The sequence below is a fragment of the Carassius gibelio genome, chromosome A19, assembly GCF_023724105.1.
Source record: "Carassius gibelio isolate Cgi1373 ecotype wild population from Czech Republic chromosome A19, carGib1.2-hapl.c, whole genome shotgun sequence".
In the NCBI taxonomy this organism is placed as follows: domain Eukaryota; kingdom Metazoa; phylum Chordata; class Actinopteri; order Cypriniformes; family Cyprinidae; genus Carassius; species Carassius gibelio.
The window spans coordinates 24,573,107-24,593,553 of NC_068389.1; the positions used below are offsets into that span (position 1 = coordinate 24,573,107).

The following is a 20,447-nucleotide window of genomic DNA, read 5'->3' on the forward strand; positions in this document are numbered from 1 at the left end:
CATTGGGCATGTTTAGTATCAGGATTTGGAATAGTATTGTTCAAGTGATATACTATAATAATACTATGCTGTCTGGATGGTTACTCTGTCACACTAATGCTGACATGAACCATATCCATCATTTGTGAAAAGACTTCTTGTTGTAGGCCTTATAGAAAGCTTAGGATATAGACATATTATTAGGATGTCTCATTCATATATTAGGTTAGACCGAGGCTAGTTGTCACGTTTTTTTTCTCCTTCAGGTGAACATTAAGGTAGATTTATTTTCTCAGTTGAGTTTATTAAAAGGTAAGTCTTGCCTCTGAAAAAGCTATTGAACATTTCCTTTGCCAAGAAAAAGGTTCAATGAAGACACATTGACCACACTGACCTTTTGCGATAGAGAAGGCATATTGTCACACTTTATGGGTTAAGTTTTCACAATAGAACCTGCCATTAAACAGGCTTTCATAAAGTTTTTTTTTTTTTTTTTTTTTTGGTGTATTTTAAAGAGTTAGAATTACGAAATGCAAAACAATAAATGATGCATGAATAAAGTAAAAGGTAAAATATATAAAAAAGTAAAAAATATCAAACCATTATTGTGACCAACAAATTAAAAAATCCTTATAGTTACTAAGATAAAGCTCTTCTCCTGTGTGACAACTAGCGCCAGTCTCCACAGGCCTATTGTGTGAATCAAATGATCGGCAAATTGATTTTCTGGTCCATTTTCTGTAGGTTGCTTCAGACCTTTGTCGGTGCAGCCGTAAGACATTAAGCATTTTAATTATCAGAACATGGATGCTATGTTGACTTCTTCATCAGAGTCATAAATCTACAGTCTTTATGATATGAAATGTTGCCACTGTTGGAACATAATGCATCCCCACCCGGCTTTCATGAGCAACACTTCAGCTTGCAATTATCCCATTCAATCACACTCATTCATTCAATGTCAGATCTCTCCCCTGTACAAATGAAACCTAATATCGAAAGGGGCAAGGTCAATGAATTCCGTCTGATTTATCCTTGCTCGTCTCTGCTGTGCATAGACACGCTCGCCCTGCGCACGCCCACAGTCCAAGTAACCCGTGCACTTCCCTCACCGCGCGACCAATACGTCACAGTGATGTTGACGATTACATAAAAAGTGATTATTGCCCAATCATGTCGCATTGGATTCGCGTTGAGCCATTAACACCTTTAGAAGCAAGACTACTGATGTATATGTTTAAAAGCTCTGTGGCATTATACAGTATATAGCGAGTGCGCGTGGCTTTGGGGAGTCTGCACGCGCATCACGTATAATTGCGAATTCTGTAAAATCCAGTTATCTGTAGATTACATTTCTACATGGTGTCTGGTAAGCAAAGGCTGATATCAGAAGCTCCGGGGGGAATAAGGGAAGTCTTGGAAAAATGCGCGTCTTTGGGTTGGGTTATGATGTTGCTTTATATATATATATATATATATATATATATATATATATATATATATATATATATATATATATATATATATATATATATATATATATAAATAATTAGAAACATGTTAATGTACATTTCTCTCTTACAACCCCCCTCCCTCGCTAGCACACCACTCGCGCATACACTGATGAGTGCAGTGCACAGGGTTCAGGCGTTCCCTTTACGATATTTCAGTGATCTCCGGCGACAGAAATTCGTGGAAGTGAGCTTCCAGTAAAAATAAGTGAGTAAAACGCTTTAAAGAAATACTTTGGCAGCCATGTTGAATTCGTTTATCTCAAATGGGCGATACATGCAAAAATATTAGCTACTACACCCTTTCATATTTAATATAGTGGTTAAAAAACGGGACAAAGCGTGCTGCAATAATCGCACATCCCGCCCAACGATCCAAATGCGTCCGATGAAGATGTGCATGTATCCAGAACAGAGCTTCAGTGGAGATGCTCAAAATTCCCAGGTAGGCTTCAGATAGCAAAATCTAACAGAGCTGATAGGGAAAGGAATAAGGCGAAGTATGGGTGTATGTTATTTTCGTAAAAAAAAGGGAAAAAATCGGTATTAATAATTAATGATGCGGTGATCACAGAATTAGATACTGGGATGGTGCGTATCCGCGTAAGGACACTGACTATCTATCCGCAGCAGTCTGTACTCCTAGATCACACTCCCGGGCGACATGTATCAAAGGCAGTGCATGCATGCTAATGTACGGGAGCTCGTTTCGCGAATAACGCCATATAACCCGATTTGATCGATAAATCGATCCATCGCACATGGAACGGCGCTCACGTGAGAACCGCTAATCAAAACGTTATAGGCTATATGCGCGATATGGTAGAAATTTGTAATTGCTTAAAGAAGGAGGAAAAAATATATGGAAACCGTATTATGCCCATTATTGCTCAGCAGTGAGCGAGCAGCAGTGAGATGTCAGCTGCTGACGCCCGGTTGCGGTGAGGAGACGGAAAATATGGGAGGAGATGAAGGATAAAGCATCAGAAATCCGGACTTACACTTCGTAGTTCCTGCGTGCGATCCTTCATTTTTTCCCCGCCGTGCTGGCCAAAAATATCGCTTGAGGTGTCCGCTGTGTTCGTGGATTTATTATTAGCGAATGTCTGACTCCTGTTTAATTTCCCACAGATTTAGGTGGTGTCGGGAAAAAAGGGCGCCCTGTTCTTTCCCGTCTGCACTATTTCACGCCTTTCCCCCTTTTCCCCCGTTCCTGGTTCTGTAATGGAGTGTCCTCCGTGGCGGTGCAGTGATGCCCCGCAGCGCGCTCTGACTCCAGCACACGAATGCGATTCCGAACGCGGTACTGATGCTGCAAAAAAAAAAAAAAAAAAAAAAAAAAAAAAAAAGGTGGGGGGAGGGGAGCGATGCAGAGGGCTGGGGCGCTTCTGCACATGCGCCGCCGTTTCACTTTACCTGCCGCCCCTCCCCCATTCCGCTCGCTTGCTGTACTGCGCGTAACCGCAGCGCGTAACAGCCCCACGTTCATAACTAGGGAACTGTAGTTTGTTTTAGGCGGAATAAAAGAGCAGGAGCCTCTTTTAGACTCGAAGAAAAATTCTAACAAATAAAAGGAGATAAGGGATAAGTCGCATTGAAAAAAAATACGCCCTCAAGACATATCAACCTTAAAAAAAAAAAAAAAAAAAAAAATATATATATATATATATATATATATATATATATATATATATATATATATATATATATATATATAAATTATTACTATTGTTTGTTTGTTTATTTATTTATTTATTTATTAGTCATCAGAAGTTGGCCTACCTGAATTTACCTCAAATTTCGAATGTCACAGTTATGGGTACAAAGAGGCGTGTACACCTATAGCCTACACATTAATCTATAGAGCATAGGGAATATAACATAAACTGAGTATTCATATTTTACTATAGTGATGTAGGCCTTTTTCTAATTGAAACCAAATGTTCAATGACAAAAATGAAAATTGGGACTTAAATTTAGCTAGGGCTGAGCAATACCACATAATTCCTATTTGATCAAGTACCAAGGCAAATAATACCAATACATTTATTTTCTATTATTATTATTATTATTTCTGAAGTTAAAATATGGTTAACCATAGCCATTTAATATTATGTTTGAACAATATTATATTTAACATTTAAAATGGCCTCAGCTGTAACAACAATTACATGGCCTCACATTAATCAACTTTTGTCGGTTACTTGTGTCTTTCAGCATTTTGACACTTTAAAATAAGCAAAAGAAAAAATATACAAAATTTACATTTAGATTTTTTTTTTTTTTTACTTGATTTCTTATGTGAATATTGGTTCTGTTTATGCAGCATCTGTATCAAAATAAATGTTTAAAAAAATCTGTGAAAAAGGAAAATAGTTCACAGGAGAAAATGTATTACAGTTCGATAAAAGATTATGAAGAGCACACGATCGGGAAAAGAAAAGTGCATTATAAAAGTAATGCAGTTGGTGGTTCAACAATAGAATTAATGACCACAAAGCTTTTTTCAAGAAAGTTTTTATTGCATCTGAAAGCATTCATTTTTTTCTTTAAATCACTATGGTGGTTATAGTTTACATATGGAATTGTGGAAAAAAAAATCTTTTTTTTTTTTACATTTTGTCTATTGAAAAAGACTTGTAAATTTGTCTTGAAATAATGATAATTGATTTTTAATAACAGTTTTCAATGTGTATACTTGCAAAAATCCCAAATAGCTTATATTAGAAGGCCCTTCCTTAGCAATTTACATTATCTTCACATCCTGCAGTTGTTGTATTATTACAGCAAAGACACATTTCTTCTAAAACCCTCAGATCTTTTAAACACAATGGGCTGTTCTCCGTCAAAGGGCTGGTAATAGTTTAGAGTACCATCACCACCCGGTGTAGGAGCGTATTTTTCACAGAAAGACCCGGTAAGACTTGGGCCACACTGTGCAGAGTAGGAAATCAAAAAAGAGCCATGCTTTAACTTAAATGACTTCTTCTGATTCATTCCTTTCTGTGGAATGGTAGCCGATTTTCCCAACAGATCATCATCAAAACGGTTGTCACGGTCCCACACCTCAAATCTCAAGGGCCTGTAAAATGAGCATAGACAATATATGAACTACAACAGGTATCACCCAATGACAAAAACAGAACATTTGTGAACATAAATACTTACGTTTTTTTAGTCAGCTCTACAGTTTCGAAATTTATGTTGTAGTTCCACTGAGGAAAATTGTTGTTCCAAATCACAGGGGTCTCATACGCACGGCTTCCGTAAAAGACTTTAACATAACCATCAGTTTTAGAGAAGTAGTCTCCCCATAATCCTGCACCGCTCAACACAGTCACGGTCAACGTGGCTACTCCTGGGTTACTTGGGCAGCAGTTACTATCAATTCTTTGATGACCGCTGCATTTGCATGCGCAGCTATTACTACGATGGCCCACTTTGCACTTGGAGGGGCAAGCAGTAGATATAGCGCTTTTTGTGATGTACTTGCTGATGGCCGCTTGCAGACTGGCTCGTCTATCTGAGTCGTTTTTTACCAGCATGTGCAATGAGCTCAAGGTGTAGGAAACCACTCCAGGGATTTTCTTCAGTGACTTGAGCCACACGCCGTAACCACTAACGTTGCTTGGACTGAAGAGGATGTCTTGCTGCTCACCGTTACCCCCTAGTATTTCAGTGACTCGGTCTGAGAAGGTGCCGCTGAAGCTGTTGCCTCTCTCCAGTTTCTGTGATTTGCCTTTGCAGTAGCCTGCTTGCGCACTCACCTTCACGCCCTTGATGACGGCGGACGCCTCCGCCGATAAGCAGTTGCTCACGTCATGCACTGACAGACCCTTCATGGAAACCTGGCAGGTCTTCACAGCGGTGGTTGAATGCACGCGGCCGCCCAGGTCGACTCTCCGCAAGAAGTGTGTCCCGTAGATTGAGATGAAATGATTGTACGCACCTTCTGTGTTGCTGTCAAATTTAACAGGAAGTGCAGTAATGGAACCCAGAAATTCTTTGGTCACTGGAGGGCGAGCATGAAGACGAAATCTGATGAAAGAAGGCAAGAAAGACTTTATACGGTTTCATGCTTCAATATCTGGCCAAACCCCAGACTAATCTCATCCTGGATGTGATCTTGTAACACATTTCACTTTGTTCAATATGGAGACATGATTCTGCCGTAGAGTAAAAAAAAAATACGGGTAATTTAAAACGGATAATTGTAACTTTATAGACATTTATAGTCAGATTAGATGACGCACTGCTTTTCTGGCAGAATAAAACAAGGCTGCAAGGGATAGATTTATAGTATTTATGATTGGACGCACTTTATAAAGCTCTACGCAAAGGTACAAAAGCTGTTACTGGGACGATAGCTTTTCAAAAGAGTCACCTTTGTATCTAAATGGTTCAGTATATAATCAGTATATCAAAAATACATATTGGTACCTAAAGGGCACAAAAGTGTACATTTTAAAAAGGTACTGCCCCAGTGAGCTTTTGTACCTTTTTTTTCTGAGTGTAGATCACAATTTTCAAAACTTTTATTTGATAGTTTTTGTCCATACTGAATGACAACCGTACAATTTATTTTGCACACTGTTGTTCTATCACAGCCTCATGTCCATTCCTGACAAAAATGAAATATGGTGCTACCCGGACTAAGGTCTAGATCTCGAAATATGCAGCTTTATCTCTAACAGTTGTGTATTTATTTCTCATAATTTATATATCTGACACTTGCAGCATTTAATCTCACATTGGAACTATTTCTTATTAGAAACTTTCCACAATTACCTATTTTTATGTTGCTACAATGACTGGAAAAAAAAAAAACAGGCTTATAGATTATATTTTATTTTAAAATTTATAATCCTGTGTAGTCGAGTTTTTAAATTTCGCAGTGTATATTTTAAACCCTAATGTTCTGATTTGCGTATTTATGAGGTCAATAAATCATCTGAAATACTGCAGAATAATAATCTTAGTCTGTTCATCACTCCAGTTAATATATTTGCAACATTTTTATCAATTTCCACCGGCCTTGAAATTTTACATCACACGTGAACGTCTTCATGACTGTACCGAGCTCATGAATATTTAATGAGCTGAGCACCGTTGAGCATGTGATTTCTAGAATTTTACGTTGTTTAGCAACCGAGAACCAATGATAGAGTAGCGAGTTACATTTTTAAACCACTTACTATTTAACCTTTTCCTACCTCTCACGCTTAAAAATAAAGGCTCGTTATTGGCATTGATGGGCCCATGAAGAACCTTTAACATCAATGGAACCTATCCATTGCACAGAAGGTTCTTTGCAGTGGATAAAGCTTCTTTAGAATATTGAAATGTTCTTCACATGAAGGAAAACTCTCTAATAAGAAAAGGTACTTTTGTGAACCCTAAATGGTTCTATGGAATTGCTGTGAAAAACCCTTTTGGATGCTTTATTTTTTTAAGAGTGTAAAGAACCTTTTGTGGAATAGAAAGCTTGTATTGATGGTAAAAGTTCTTCATGGAACCATAAATAACCTTTATATTTAATAATGTAGTTACAAATAAACAATAGCAAGTGGCCAAAAAATAAATAAAAATCACACATACACACATATATAGCAGGACTTACGAGTAGTAGTGGCAGGAGAAGGTGTGGCTTGTGAAGGAGTACTTGTCTTGAGATGCATGGCTTTTGGCAAACCTGGCTGATTTCGAATGAGTGCCACCAACAGCCACACCTGCTACCATTGGCACACTCAGTCCGATCTTCCAGCTGGCACTGGCTGAATTGGTGGTGTCCTTAAGAACCGAGCTGGCCGATTCGTAAATCTTGGCGCCGACACTCCGGCGACACTGCACCTTGACCCGCCAGTCAACCACAGAAGCTGGCAACTTTTGCTTCTCGTTGAGCAGTTTGTTCTCACAGACAGTGCAGTTGCCATGCTCTCCTCCGCTCATGTAGGTCCGCACATCCACCACAAAAGCTCCGGTGGTCTTCATTTGCACAATGTCAAAGCCTTCTCCCACCAAATTATGTCCAGGTACGAAGGAAGGCTTTTCACACTCGGTGCTGGGGACAGTTTCGCAACAGAAGGCAATGGGAAGATAGAGGAACAACAGCGGGAGAGCCATTTGCAAATGCAGGCTGAAAGAGAGAGAAAAAGGAATTTTAATTATTTTAATTATAGGAATTAAAACTGAATTAATAAACAATCTTTAATTTGGACAAAACGACATCCCCAAGAACTATATAGACACTTTGCATGCAAAATGTCCGAATGTCTTTGCATTATATAAGAAAAAAATCTAAAATTTCCAAATGTGTGAAAAAGGTAAAAGCAATTCTCAAGTATTTCATCATACATAGAAGAAGAAAAAAGCTGAGAACAACTTCTGTTTCTCTCTAAAATGACTTAATTCAATTCTTTATGAATGCTGATAAATCAAATAGATCAAATGAAGTTTATATATATCATTTTAGCTGACTTAAGCTTTTTAGCTACATTTGAGTATAAAGCATACTAATATTTTGCCGGTTGATGGATCACTGCGACGGTTTCAGCTACAAAATGATGCTGCATTAAAGCCACTAGATATTTTGAGTGCAACACATATATTACTTCTACAGTATTGCAGTTTCCATCACTGTCCTACAGCAAAAAAACAGTCCGCTCTTCATCGGCTTCACAGATAATTAAACCATAAATATGTCAAAAAACAATTCTGGTGCTATGTTTGCGTTACTAAATGTAAAATGTTCTGTTTTTACATGACATCCAAAGGAATATAATCATGAAATCAACTCCTGGAAGATGCAGGTTGCAAATAATATCTTTATATTTAGCAGGTTATAAGATGAATTTTAGGCTATGGGTAAAATGGTTAAATTAAAAATTATGCAAAACATATATTTAGTTAAAGTGTGTCCAAACCATGATGCAAGTGAAACATAGTGAGCCGTTAAATAATACCTGCTAAATAAATAGACATCCGCCCCCAAAAAAAAAACACATTCACATTTTCAATTCAATTAAATTACTTTCAATTTAAGATTAAAGTTAAAATTAAAGTGCTAATTGTTAAGTCAAAATAACCTTCACATCGAAATACACGAATAAGGTGCCGCTACTCAAAGAATCATAAATTCTGCCAAATTAAACACTATTTTAAAAACATGAGTAATTAATTCATTCTGTATCACACACACAAAGACATTTATATATTTAAAGTCAATTAATTAAAAAGCCGTTCACAAAATGATAATGATACAAATAATAAACCATGCATGCTGAAATTTACCTAGTTGAGAAGTTTCTTAACAGCCTTGGAGAAAGACAGACGACTCCGTTAAATAACACCAGTGTTAGAAAAAAAGAAAAGAAAAGGGAACAAAAATAGCAGATTCAGAAACACCAGTTCTATGTTACCTTCACACTATCTTCCCCTCAACACATTTGACTTTTTTTAACTGTTTCTGAACATGTGAGGAATAGACTTTATCCTCTTCTATTAGCATGCAGTTAATAAAATGAATAATACTTTTGTAGCTTCACATCATTAAAAGCACTGCATTCTTTTTCCCTGATGGATGTTAAAAAGGTGCTGCAACATCAAAATACCAAACCGTTTCAGTATAAGATGCAAGAAGAAAACATAACCGCATTCTACTTGTAATGGCAAGCAGCAGAACACTTTTTTGTATCATATCGTATCATTTGTATTGTAGCTTGCATTTCTCAATAGCAATGAGGTGCACTAACAGTCTTCTACTAGTGAAGCGCACACTGCAGGGTCATACTTATCAAGATTTGATATCAGTCTTGATTCATTCTTCTGTCTGCTGTGTTTAATGCATTAAACTGCAGACTGTTGACCTCTGCACTGGCTGCGATTGGCTCTGGATCTGTGCTCGATTGGCTCTTATCTTACTTGGATGAAAATTCCTACAGAGTCAATTGAACAGGGTCAGGCCCTGTACTCGGTGCTCTCAGGGATTTTAGAGGAATGAACCGACTGCTTATACTACATTACACAAGTGTGGAAGTTTACTAGTTTACAGATCTAATCTCTGTGAATGGAATCCATATGATTCTTTTTGTGGACCCTTGGGCTTTGTTCTGCAATTGTCTCATATCTTCAAAAAAGAAAATTAGCTGAAAATATACTTACTGGCAGAGCCTTTATGGTGTTTATCTTCATCAAAATGGTATGGAGAAACGTAGCATTACATCACTTGTTCATCAATGGATCCTCTGCCGTCCGAATGAGAGTCCAAACAGCTGATAAAAACATCATAATATTCCATAAGTAAACCACACCACATTACTGAAAAGCTGCATATTTGTGAGAATTTGTCCATCATTACGACATTTTACGTGTGTATAAAACATAATAATAGTCCTCTCATATCATAATCCACAGACAAATGGGTTTAGAACGGTCTTGGACTGTTTTTGTTTGTAAATGGTCCTATGCATATTTCTCTCCAGATTCAGGTGAGATTACTTTTTCACTGGAGAAAGCATTCTTATGGGTAGAGGACTCATTTTATACCCTTGGGCAACAGATAAAAGTTAAAACATGCAGATTTCACTTTACAAGATGTTAACTGATAGAGTGAACTGGTGTGGATTACTTGTGGATTAATGTGATGTTTTTTATCAGATGTTTAGACTCTCATTCTGATGGCACCCATTCACTGCAGATGATCCATTGGTGAGCAAGTGAAGTATTACTATATTTCTCCACCACTGTTCTGATGAAAAAACAAACTCAATCTCATCTTGGATGACCTTAAGGGTGAATAAATGTTTCTTTTTGGGTGAACTATTCCTTAAAGAACTTTTATAATAGCAAGTTCTTTGTCTAGTCTTTACCGACCTCATATGATGAATGTATTTGACATCCATCTCAGCATTCATATCTGACTAAACAATTCTAGAGAGAAACAGAAGTGTTTCACACCACTCGTCTGCAGTGTCTGCAGAAATGGTGTCTAAACCACTGGTAAACTTGGTCAATTTTTTTGAGCTAAGACCTCAGAGGTCAAACCATAGCTTTTGAGATAAGAGTTTTTTTTTTTTTTTTTTTTTTTATATTTTTTTAATTGTGTTCATTCAAACAACTATCAAAAAAGCCACGGTACCCCTGGCACACCAGAAATCCACTTTAAATTAGTACTCTGTTGTATTTGACCAATTTATAATAAACTTTCTTAAAGACACGAATAGCAAATTGCTTTTGCAATATTTATGACTTATAATCTTGTTTACTAATGCCACGCAGCATCCGATTTTGGTTTAGTCTCGATTGTGATCTAGGCCATGAACACTTGCTGTGGAATATGGGTTAACCCATTTACATCAACAGCTCAGTCCGACCCAGATGTTACATCAGTTGTAAAGTCCCTCAGGCTGACAGGCCTGTGGACTGAAAACAAACTTTACTATGAGCAATGCAAGATGCTTTATGATACTTTTATGCTGCGTCTTTGTCAAGTCGCTATGTTGGTTTGTGTTCCACATGAAGGAATAAGATCATATGGGATGACATGAGGATGAGCAAATGATGACAGATGTTGCATTTTTGGCTGAACTATTTCTTTAACACACCACTGAATTGATTGCTAGGCTGTGTTGAGTGCACTTCTGCAGGAGGATTTGTTGTTTTGCATCCTATGCTGCAATTTATGACCCCTGTACAGGTCACTGGGTGCAGCGGCAGTGAAGGGAGAAACTTGCAGTCTGCCAAACTGCATCTCAATGCGACACAGGACCCCAGGGCTTTACAAGTGAAACGCACACACAAGATTGTGTTTTTCTCCTATTAACAATGCTATAATTCATTTCACATTGTTTGATATAATATGTTTTCATTTCAAATAAATGAATAACTCAACCCAAATCAGAATTGTCATCATTTACTCACCCACATATCGCACCTAACTCACGATTACTCTGTGGAACAGGAAGATAATGATTTCGAAGAATTATTCTATATAGACATCACTTAATTATGAGACTAAACTATCTTCTTGCAATTCTGAGTTTATATCTCACAATTCTGTTTATATTCCACAAGTCTTACTGTTCCTTAGAATTGTAAGTTTAAATTTCATAATTCTGACATTTCCCTCTTAATTATGAGGTTACATCTCACATTTTTAAACCACCAAGAAAAAAAAAAACAATAATTGAAACGTATTATCTCAAACTTTTTTTCTTGAAATTTTTTGTTTATATCTCAAAATTCTGACATCTCTTCTCGTTTTCCTCAGAACTGCAAGAAACAAAGTCCAAATTGTGAGATGTACGCTCAGAATTGCGAGATAAAATAAACTATTTAACAATAGCAACAAATCACAATCTAGGGTTGTAAAAATGCATTTAATAAGATAACATAACACAGTTATTTATATAAGTGCATATTACGGTATATGAGTCAGGCTGGTCAGTATATGACAATAATATGATGTGACATGGTCCCTCATCCTCACGTAGCGGAATACCACTGCTGTCCTGAGGCTCATGAATATTAAAATCGTAAACCAGACGTCCGAACTGTAGCACTAAACTATTGGCTGAGAAGGCGTTATACTACTGGTGGTGAATTAACGCATTCTACTACAGAAAAGGATAAGGGCTTATGTTTTTTAAATAGGTGGCATGAATAGCTGCGTAATTTTAAGAAGCAACATGGCCATATTAATATTCATGAGCTGCGCTCCTCTCAGACGACAGCCACACAAAAACATCTGCTTTATGACAAATAAACAATAATGACCGTGTCACAGCGGACGACGCCCAATGTGATTTTTTTTTTTTTTTTTTTTTTTTTTTTTAATTCTTTTGGTTGTGTCACTCTCCACAACTTGGCTTATTAACATTAATCACAAGTTCTACCACCAGGAAACCAACTACTATTATGAATTTTTGTGAGATATTCTGAGCAGTCTTGTTTGACAGGTAACAGATATGTGTGTAGATGTTTAGATGGTTTCACTGCCTGAAACATTACCACTTGAAAAGCAAGGCATCAGCAATAGGCTACTAAAAAAAGTCTGTGACATATTCACCATGTTTAATTCATGTCGAGTGGTGTGAATTTGTTTTTTTCTGGTCTTTTTAGTGCGTGGCTGTTAAAGCTGAATAAACCTGTCCTATTTGGAGCATCAAGATATAATGGATACATCAACTTGATTTATCTTCAAACTGGTCTCTGCTGGTGTTAGATTAACAGCACAAGCCAAGCAACTGGCCTAAAAACTGCATTGCATTGCAATGAAATAATAAAAGGAGTGATGATTCCAAGATCCTGGCTGAACCAGCGATTGTCACCTGGGGCTTCCTCAGTGGAGATCTTGACCTAAAACTCTATAGTAGATTTATTTGGGTTAATCTAAACATAACTGTTTATGTAATTCTTAATCAGGTTATAATTATTATTATTATATTTTAATCAAAGTATTGTTTTGTTCTATTGTTCTCTGATGAAAAGCTGAATGCAATAATAGCCATCATACCAGAAGAGATGGCAGCAGTAATAAACACGTAATGTTTTATTTGATATAGTAATCATACTGCACCCCCTGGTGTTAGAAAACTGCATTTTAATTAGTTGAATACTTTACAAGAAATATAATTAAGACAGACTTTGAAACAAAATGTGCAGTTTAAATACATTATATTATATTTATTATATATTACCTATATAATCATCATGGGGAAATGAAGTAGCCCGATAAAGTGCTGATTAAACATGCTGTGCTTGCATGTCTCCTTATCTCTCTGCTTAATTTGTCAATTTGAAATTATTTAAAAAAAATATTCTCTTGAATATTCTGATTGAATAATTGACTTATGCATTAATATATTTATTTGAGATAGCAATGTTTGGTTTGCATACAGTTGTTAACTGCTGCCACTGTTAGGCAATGCAGAAGCTTTAATAGAAAAAGACAAAACCAAACTATTGTTTAAACTGCATTTTCAAACAGTCTTGATATTCAAATAGCATTTTTTTTTTCAAATGTATTTTTCAAATTCGAACATGTTCATATATCTATAGATAACTGTACTGATATTAATTTGTGCTTTCATTTGCACGGCTGCACACTCACTTCTCAAGAACACAAGAGCACAAGTGTGACATAGCAGCAAAGGCAAGTGAAAACTGAACTGCTCCAACAGTAAACTGCAACACAACAAAGAAACAATTCAGAGGATTAGATTACAAAACTTGTGTCCTTGATGGAGGAGCAGCTTTCTTAAAAGCTCACTATAGATAAAATCATCTGTTCAACATGAATGAATAATGAATAAGTAATAATGATCTAAAACCTTCTAACAATCAACTATGGTCTTGTGTAAAAGGCGGTGCCATTTTTATCAACAGGAAATCCCTAAAATGACTTGTGTGTCTCTTTGCCCTAATGACACTGTGATGTTGTGAGTCCCACATTCTTCTTCCTCTGCTGCTAACTAAGAACAGGAACCGGGGCTGTGGTATATTCGTGGCCACAGATCGCACGCACGATGGAGGAGTTCTTTTCCTGCTGTTTTACTACTTCAAAAACACAACAGATGTCTTTTTTTTTTTTTTTTTTTTTTTACACATAACGAATTCCAAAAAGGTTTTGAATGATTTAGTCACAGGAGATGAAGACTGCAGTCATATCAGTAATACTTTTTTGTTTTGTTTTATTTAGTTTTGTTTAAAGGAAAAATTCAAACAAAGATGTAAATTCTGTCATCATCATTGTTCCAGTCCATCTGTTTTTTTTTTCTCCTGTTAAACACTAGAGAAGATATTTTAAAGAATGTTGGTAACCAAACAGTTGGCGGTATCCACTAACTTGCATTGAATTTTTTTTCATGTAAGTCAATGGCTACCATCAACTGTCTGGTTACCAACATTTTTCAAAAGATGTTATTTTGGGTTAAACAGAAGAAAAAACGTTATACAGGTTTGAAACCGCTTTGGGGGAAAATGAGGGTAAATGACAGAATTTTCATTTTTGGGTGAACAAATTCTTTAACATGAAGCAGGTCGTCTCAGGGCAAATATCTTTCGCTTGTGGAATGAATGAGAAACTTTTTAGTTAAGGCACCCGTAACTGAAAACATATTGGTGTTTATGGGTTTTTTGTGGGTGTGGTCAATATAATGAATAACAACTACTTTAAAATGTCATATGCACTTCTAGACACTAAAATTATGTAAATAAAATAAAATACAATCTGCCAGGGTGTGTATGTGTGTGTGTCGAAAAGAATCACCCCCCTATAAAATAATCACATTTTGTTTAAAATGATCACAATCTGAAATGAAGACGGACACAGGTTTTGTTTGGCCCAGCTGTATTTACTCAGTGCAGCTTATAACAACCAAGTGAAAGATAGAACACCATGTCAGAGAAAAAAAAAAAAAAAAACAGAACCACCAGGAAAAAAAGTTGACGCAATATTTATAGACACACATTTTTATTCTTTTTTCAAAAATGTAAACAATTTTGTCAAATTATTACCAAAAGTAAAATTACATATTTTGATTACACAGCCTTACATGATGGAAAAAAATACACTATTTAAGACAACAAGAAATCATGATTTTTTTTTTTTAGCCATAACACTTTTTACAGGAATTATTATTTTGTTATGACCTGTAACATCTTAGGTGAGTAGCGAATTATTAAAATAATAAAAACTATAACCAATTTAAAAAAAAAAAAGCTGAAAAAATGGCTTTGGGCACCAAATGCACCTGCGATTATAGAATCCCCTCTTCTGTAATATATGAACCTCGCCCCGCCTTCCTCTTAGATAATGCAGCGGCCACTTTACCGTAACTAAAATAGAGGAGCGCACGAAAAACATTGTGTATTAAGTGGGAGTCAATGTGCAATAAAAATCTAAATAATACGCTCGAGAGAAGAAGTGCGTAACTGGATATAACAGGCAACAACTGAGTGGCTATAATCTACTAATGAGTACCAATGAATTGGGTCATTTATGCGCGCATCTTGCTTAAAAAACGGCGGATAATAAAACCCCCAAACAGCTCGATTAAATTACTTAAACTGAACGTAAAAGCGGCGTTTTACTCAGAATTGTTTCCATCTGATTGTTTCTGTGTTATGTGCGTAAGACGTTTTCATATTTGGGGCAAAATGGCGTAGTGTTCGTTTGGTGACGATCCTCCAATGTGCTCGTGGGCTATTTGGAATCCCAATGCGCTTTCGCGAAGTGGAGTACGGTACAGCATACCGAGGGGTGTAAACATCCACGACGTGTTTCGAGAAAAAGGGGTAACTGTTCATTTCGAGGCAGTTGTTCTGGAGGACTTCTGTAAATTTAACACTACTTTGGGAGGTGGGAAGAGGAAGAATGAAAGAGGTCTTCCAACAGAGCGGTCGCAATCATGAACGGTGCCCTGTACATTTCGTTTTTCCAAGGTCAGCTGGAGTCCGCGCTGGAGCAGGTAGTGCAGCTCTCCGTTCAGGAAATCACCAACACTGTTGGGACCACTTTGAATTCAATGCTATTGGAAACGGCCACCAAAGAGCAAGAAAACCAGCGTTTGAGGGCTACCCTTCAGTCTCGGGGAGGGAACGGGAAAAGCAATGCGTCTAAAGGAAAAACAGACACGAACGATGAAACAAAGCAACACACCCCCGGTCTGAGCCCTGGATGTGGCGTTCAATCCGAGACGCTCAGGCGTGAACAGAAAGCGCGAGCAGTTGGTAAGGGGATCTGTGTGCAAACGGTGTTTTTATTGAATGGAAATGAACCAAACATGTTGGGGAAGCATGTTCAATAATCTCTATTAATAAACGCTCGTGCTTACACTGCTAATCTGACTCGTTGGCTTGGTGCGCAATGGCGAGGTTTATAAAAACAGGGGTAACGTTAAACACCATTTTGAACGGAAGGAAGTCATAATAAACCTAGTCTGTCTGCTTATGCACCCATGTCTTTCAATTCCCTAATTGTTGGTAAAAGCATTTGTATTTCAGAAACGTGGCACGAATGACACCGTAGTTAAACCCAAACCATGCCCTGATAGAAAATCAGGCTTTAGATGTAACTGTGTTTTTAAACATGCTATGTGGTTTCTATGTGGTCTAAATTGGCTATTAGCTGGTTGACTAATTCATAAAACCAGACTGACCAACTGTTCTCTTCCTAGACCACCAGTTAGCACCAAGATTTGACCTTCTTTTTAGACTAATTAGAGAGCATCTGCCATGCAAAACACAGCTTAGTTACTAGAATATGCTAAATTTTAGTCTTGTTTGGGTTCTAAGTCTGAGATATTTTCTTCAGTTCGTACAATAATTAAGATTAACTGGTCCAGAGAACACAGTTGTTGCCTTTTTTTTTTTTCTTTTTTTTTTTATCAATCATTAACTCTTGGAGGAAGGGTGCAAGTCTGCATAATTTCTTGTGGGAGAATGTAGAGAAACAACTCATTGTTTTAGACTTAGTGTTTTGTCTTGGTTGAGTGGAATTGTATGATTTGAGGACGTTTTTGATGTCTGGTCTTTGAAATGAATCTTAGGAGTCTTCAGGCCTGTGTGGACATGTATTTATAGACCTTTTAATGTTTGGACTGGAGTTTGGGTGGCTTGTTATGACTGCTGCCAATGGCTGGTTTGGGTGATGAGATGACGCTTCTGTCGTTGAGCTGCTCCTTAGCGCTGCTTTTCATACTGCGGTGACGGTAGCCATGGGGAGGGTGCCTTCACATTATATTTTGACCAATGGAGGTGGTTAGAGGAAGACACACCCACCAGATCCTGCGGAGGGTATCCATGGTAGGGGTTTGATGGGGGAGTATCATGAGAGTCTTCGTCCTTCACAAGCAGAAACTGCAGCTAAATCAGCCCAATGATATGCTTTGATGCCATAGCTGGGCATGTCAACATGCAAACAGAGGTTTTTTATTTTTATTTTTTATGCACCATTTAATTAGATGTAGATGCAACACTAGAATTAAATGAATCCAGATCAGATATTCCCATTCAACACATCCTCACAGTTACATATGTGTCAACATTGCATTTAAATATTCTCAACATTAAGGATGACCCATTAGGGCCACTGTGAGAGCGTTTCAGCAGGCAATGAAGATTTTTGATAGTTTTACAAAACCATAGATCACTTTCCCTCATAAATAATTTATGAAGTTGGAGTTACATTATAGTTTTCACTGGTCTAATGCAAAATAAGTAAAGCAACAAACAAAAATATATTGTGGGGAAAAAAAATTAAAGAAAGCTAACATTTAATGAACATATTTCAAATATGAAAATAGATTGCAAGAAAAAAAAGAAGCAGTTGAGTTGAACGTGAATTGTAAATAACTTTTTGTTGTCATATTTTTGTGGTTAGTGGAGTGAAAAATGTTGGGCCGCCATGAAAAAAAAAAAACATTTTGTTGAGTACTGAGAATGAAATCAAAATTGATTTTTTAAAATGCATTTTTAATGCTTGCGAAGGATTCATTAGTCCACATTATTCCAAAGAAATAAAAGCCTCTGAAATGACTTTCCTCTGTGGTCAGTGTCACAGAGTCCTCTTCCTTCCAGCCTCTCCCATCATTTAGAGACCACTTTACATGATCCATTAGATTGTGAAAGGAGGATAAAGTCATGTCCTATATTTCTTTTTCTTGACTATCATGTTTCACTCTGCAGTGCATCACATTACAGAAGTGTTGCACGTTTTCATCTTTCATTTAATAGTTTAATGACAAAGGATCGATATGCTATATTGACTTAAACCTAATATGTTTGCTGTGGCTGAATTTGTGAAATTCTTAACATTAATTTTTTTCAGTTTTTTTTCCTTATATGTTGCGTCTGTCCTGTCCTGCAGTAATATTTTTGCAATAAGATGTTAATATTGTTCATATTGTTCAAGTAGCTTAGACAGTAAGGCATTTAGGGTCTGATCAAAATGGGCTCCTTACAGTCATGGAGGAATGGAGAGGACTGCATGCAGTGAATTTTAAAGGCTGTATTTCTGCAGGGAGGTGCTTTTGGTATGAGTTCCATGCAAAGCGTCCAAATCAAAATTCAGACCTGCAGCACTTCCTTCTGATTTGAATACAAGCCACTGACACCCCGTTACTGTGAGAAGTGCTGAGGTAATTACCAACGGTTCCTCTGCTTTCCTAAAATACAGCTTTTTGGAGATGCTTAAACCTTTTAAAACCTCAAAATGAAAGGATTAGTATCAAAGTCATACTTTGACAGTTTTGTGTCGTGTTGGGTTTAAATAATAAAAATAAAGATACATTTGTTCATTGGTATGTCTCGGTTTGTCAAAATGGTGTAAAACACTATTATATCTGTTCTTAAGATTTCATTCAGGATGTTAATTTAAGATTTTCAAGAAAAGCATTGTATTTATTATTTATTACTTTTGCAGGATTTTTATCAAAAATTGATTAATTGGTTACGCTTCCTAATATGAAACATTCAAATATGGTAGAATGCAAAAAAAAAAAAAAAAAAGATTAACTGTCCTTCAGTTTCATTTCGGCATCAACAGAAACACATTCATAGTGTCATTTTTCTTACATTGCCTTCGAATCTCGATCTAGCCCTTTAAAATCTGAACTTTTGCTTGCTGAAAGTAGGAAGTGAAGCAAATTGGTGTGATTGTCTTAAATGTCAGCCAGCAGCCTTATTCTGCAGTGGATGGCACAGAGAGCTATTAGACTACATGCTAGACAGGGAAATAACTACCTGTTTGTGACACAAGAACATTACAGATGGATTTTTCTGAGTAAATATATAATTTGTCTCCATTTTCAGGTCAGTTAAAATCTGTTATGGAACACGTGCTGGAATTCGCCATTTGTGAGCTGACTAAAATCGTGGAAGACAGCTTTGACGACCTGCTCTCGGAGTTCACCAAGAAGGAGCGGGAAAACCAGCTATTGAAATGGCAGTTACTGGACAAGAACATGATGGAGGACAGTGATGGGGCTGATGTGGAAACGGAGGGCCGCAAAAATGACTCCGCCTCTCCGAGCAGTTCCAGAGTAGAAAAGCAAGAGTCGAAAGGCCTGCAGGATCAGTCACTCAAAAAAGAGTGTGAAAAGGAAAAAACCGAAACCACAAATGGTACAAACTGTTTTATTGTCTGTTAATTAGAATGTATGTACATTACTGTCTGTAAGATGCTTTTGAAGAATCTCTTATGCTCAAATTTCAAATTTTTCAAATTATTAAATGTAAACAATTACAATGTTTTATTCCTGTGATGCAAAGCTGAATTCCCAGCATCATTACTGAAAACAGTTTTTTTTTGTGTGTGAATAACAAACCACCTTATATTTCCAATGTGAAAGTAAGCTGTTTTCCTTGAATGTGTGAGACTTCCGGTTCATTAGCCGCTGTAGGGAAACAAGAAGAAGAATAACAAAGTACAGGAAATGGTAAAACTGTTTGCACTACAAACCAGTGTGTTCAGAATTAAGATAATACATCAAAATAATATGGTAAAACACACCAGTTTGTAATGTATCAAGCAGCAAAACAAGCTGTTTTTTTTACAGTTGGGAGAGTTCTCTCATGGGAAAAATAGAATTTTTTGAAGTAGATTTGTTTTTTTTGTAACAAAATAAATCTTTAGTGTCAAATGTAATCAATTTAATTAATCTCTGTTGAATAAAAGTATTAATTTCTTTAAAAAAAAAAAAACTTGGTAGTGTAAAGTCTGATAGAATCACTTTTTTGGAAAATAATTTACTCCCAAGTGAATTGTGCTGCCGATAGCATTGTTTATTTGCATGCGCTGTCTGTATTGGTTTAGCAATAATTTGACTAAAAGAATTATGGAAACCAGGTAAATCCAATTTCCAACTTTCAGACTGGTTCTGAGTGCTCAGTTTCAGAGGATTCCCCAGACTATTGTGATTTGGCTCATTTGACTAACTGTCCATCATTGCTCTACCT

The 20,447-nt window shown here is 36.7% G+C and overlaps 3 protein-coding genes across 4 annotated transcripts in view; 1 reads left to right on the forward strand and 2 right to left on the reverse strand.

Moving 5' to 3' along the window:
• Nucleotides 1-2,808, reverse strand: part of LOC127935483 (syntaxin-1B) — a 44,150-nt gene extending 41,342 nt beyond the window's left edge. Inside the window, exon 1 of the mRNA XM_052533393.1 lies at nt 2,492-2,808. Coding sequence (XP_052389353.1) covers nt 2,492-2,521 — 30 coding nt within the window. The 5' untranslated portion in view covers nt 2,522-2,808. The remainder of the gene's footprint in view (nt 1-2,491) is intronic.
• The window catches only part of LOC127935466 (zinc finger and SCAN domain-containing protein 32), a 69,532-nt gene that overhangs the window by 43,235 nt on the left and 5,850 nt on the right, over nt 1-20,447 (forward strand). The window contains exons 1-2 of one of the 2 annotated variants that reach the window (XM_052533355.1): nt 15,579-16,220; nt 19,302-19,613. In XM_052533355.1, coding sequence (XP_052389315.1) covers nt 15,899-16,220; nt 19,302-19,613 — 634 coding nt within the window. In that variant the 5' untranslated portion in view covers nt 15,579-15,898. Of the gene's footprint in view, nt 1-15,578; nt 16,221-19,301; nt 19,614-20,447 lie in introns of those variants that run through there. The other variant, XM_052533356.1, reaches the window with a different exon arrangement.
• On the reverse strand, nt 4,003-8,929 carry prf1.3 (perforin 1.3). Its single transcript, XM_052533348.1, has 4 exons — nt 8,781-8,929; nt 7,111-7,626; nt 4,659-5,528; nt 4,003-4,572 (listed from the first exon to the last, which is right to left on the reverse strand). Exons 2-4 carry the CDS (start codon nt 7,611-7,613, stop codon nt 4,272-4,274), a joined length of 1,674 nt encoding a protein of 557 aa, XP_052389308.1. The 5' UTR covers nt 7,614-7,626; nt 8,781-8,929; the 3' UTR covers nt 4,003-4,271.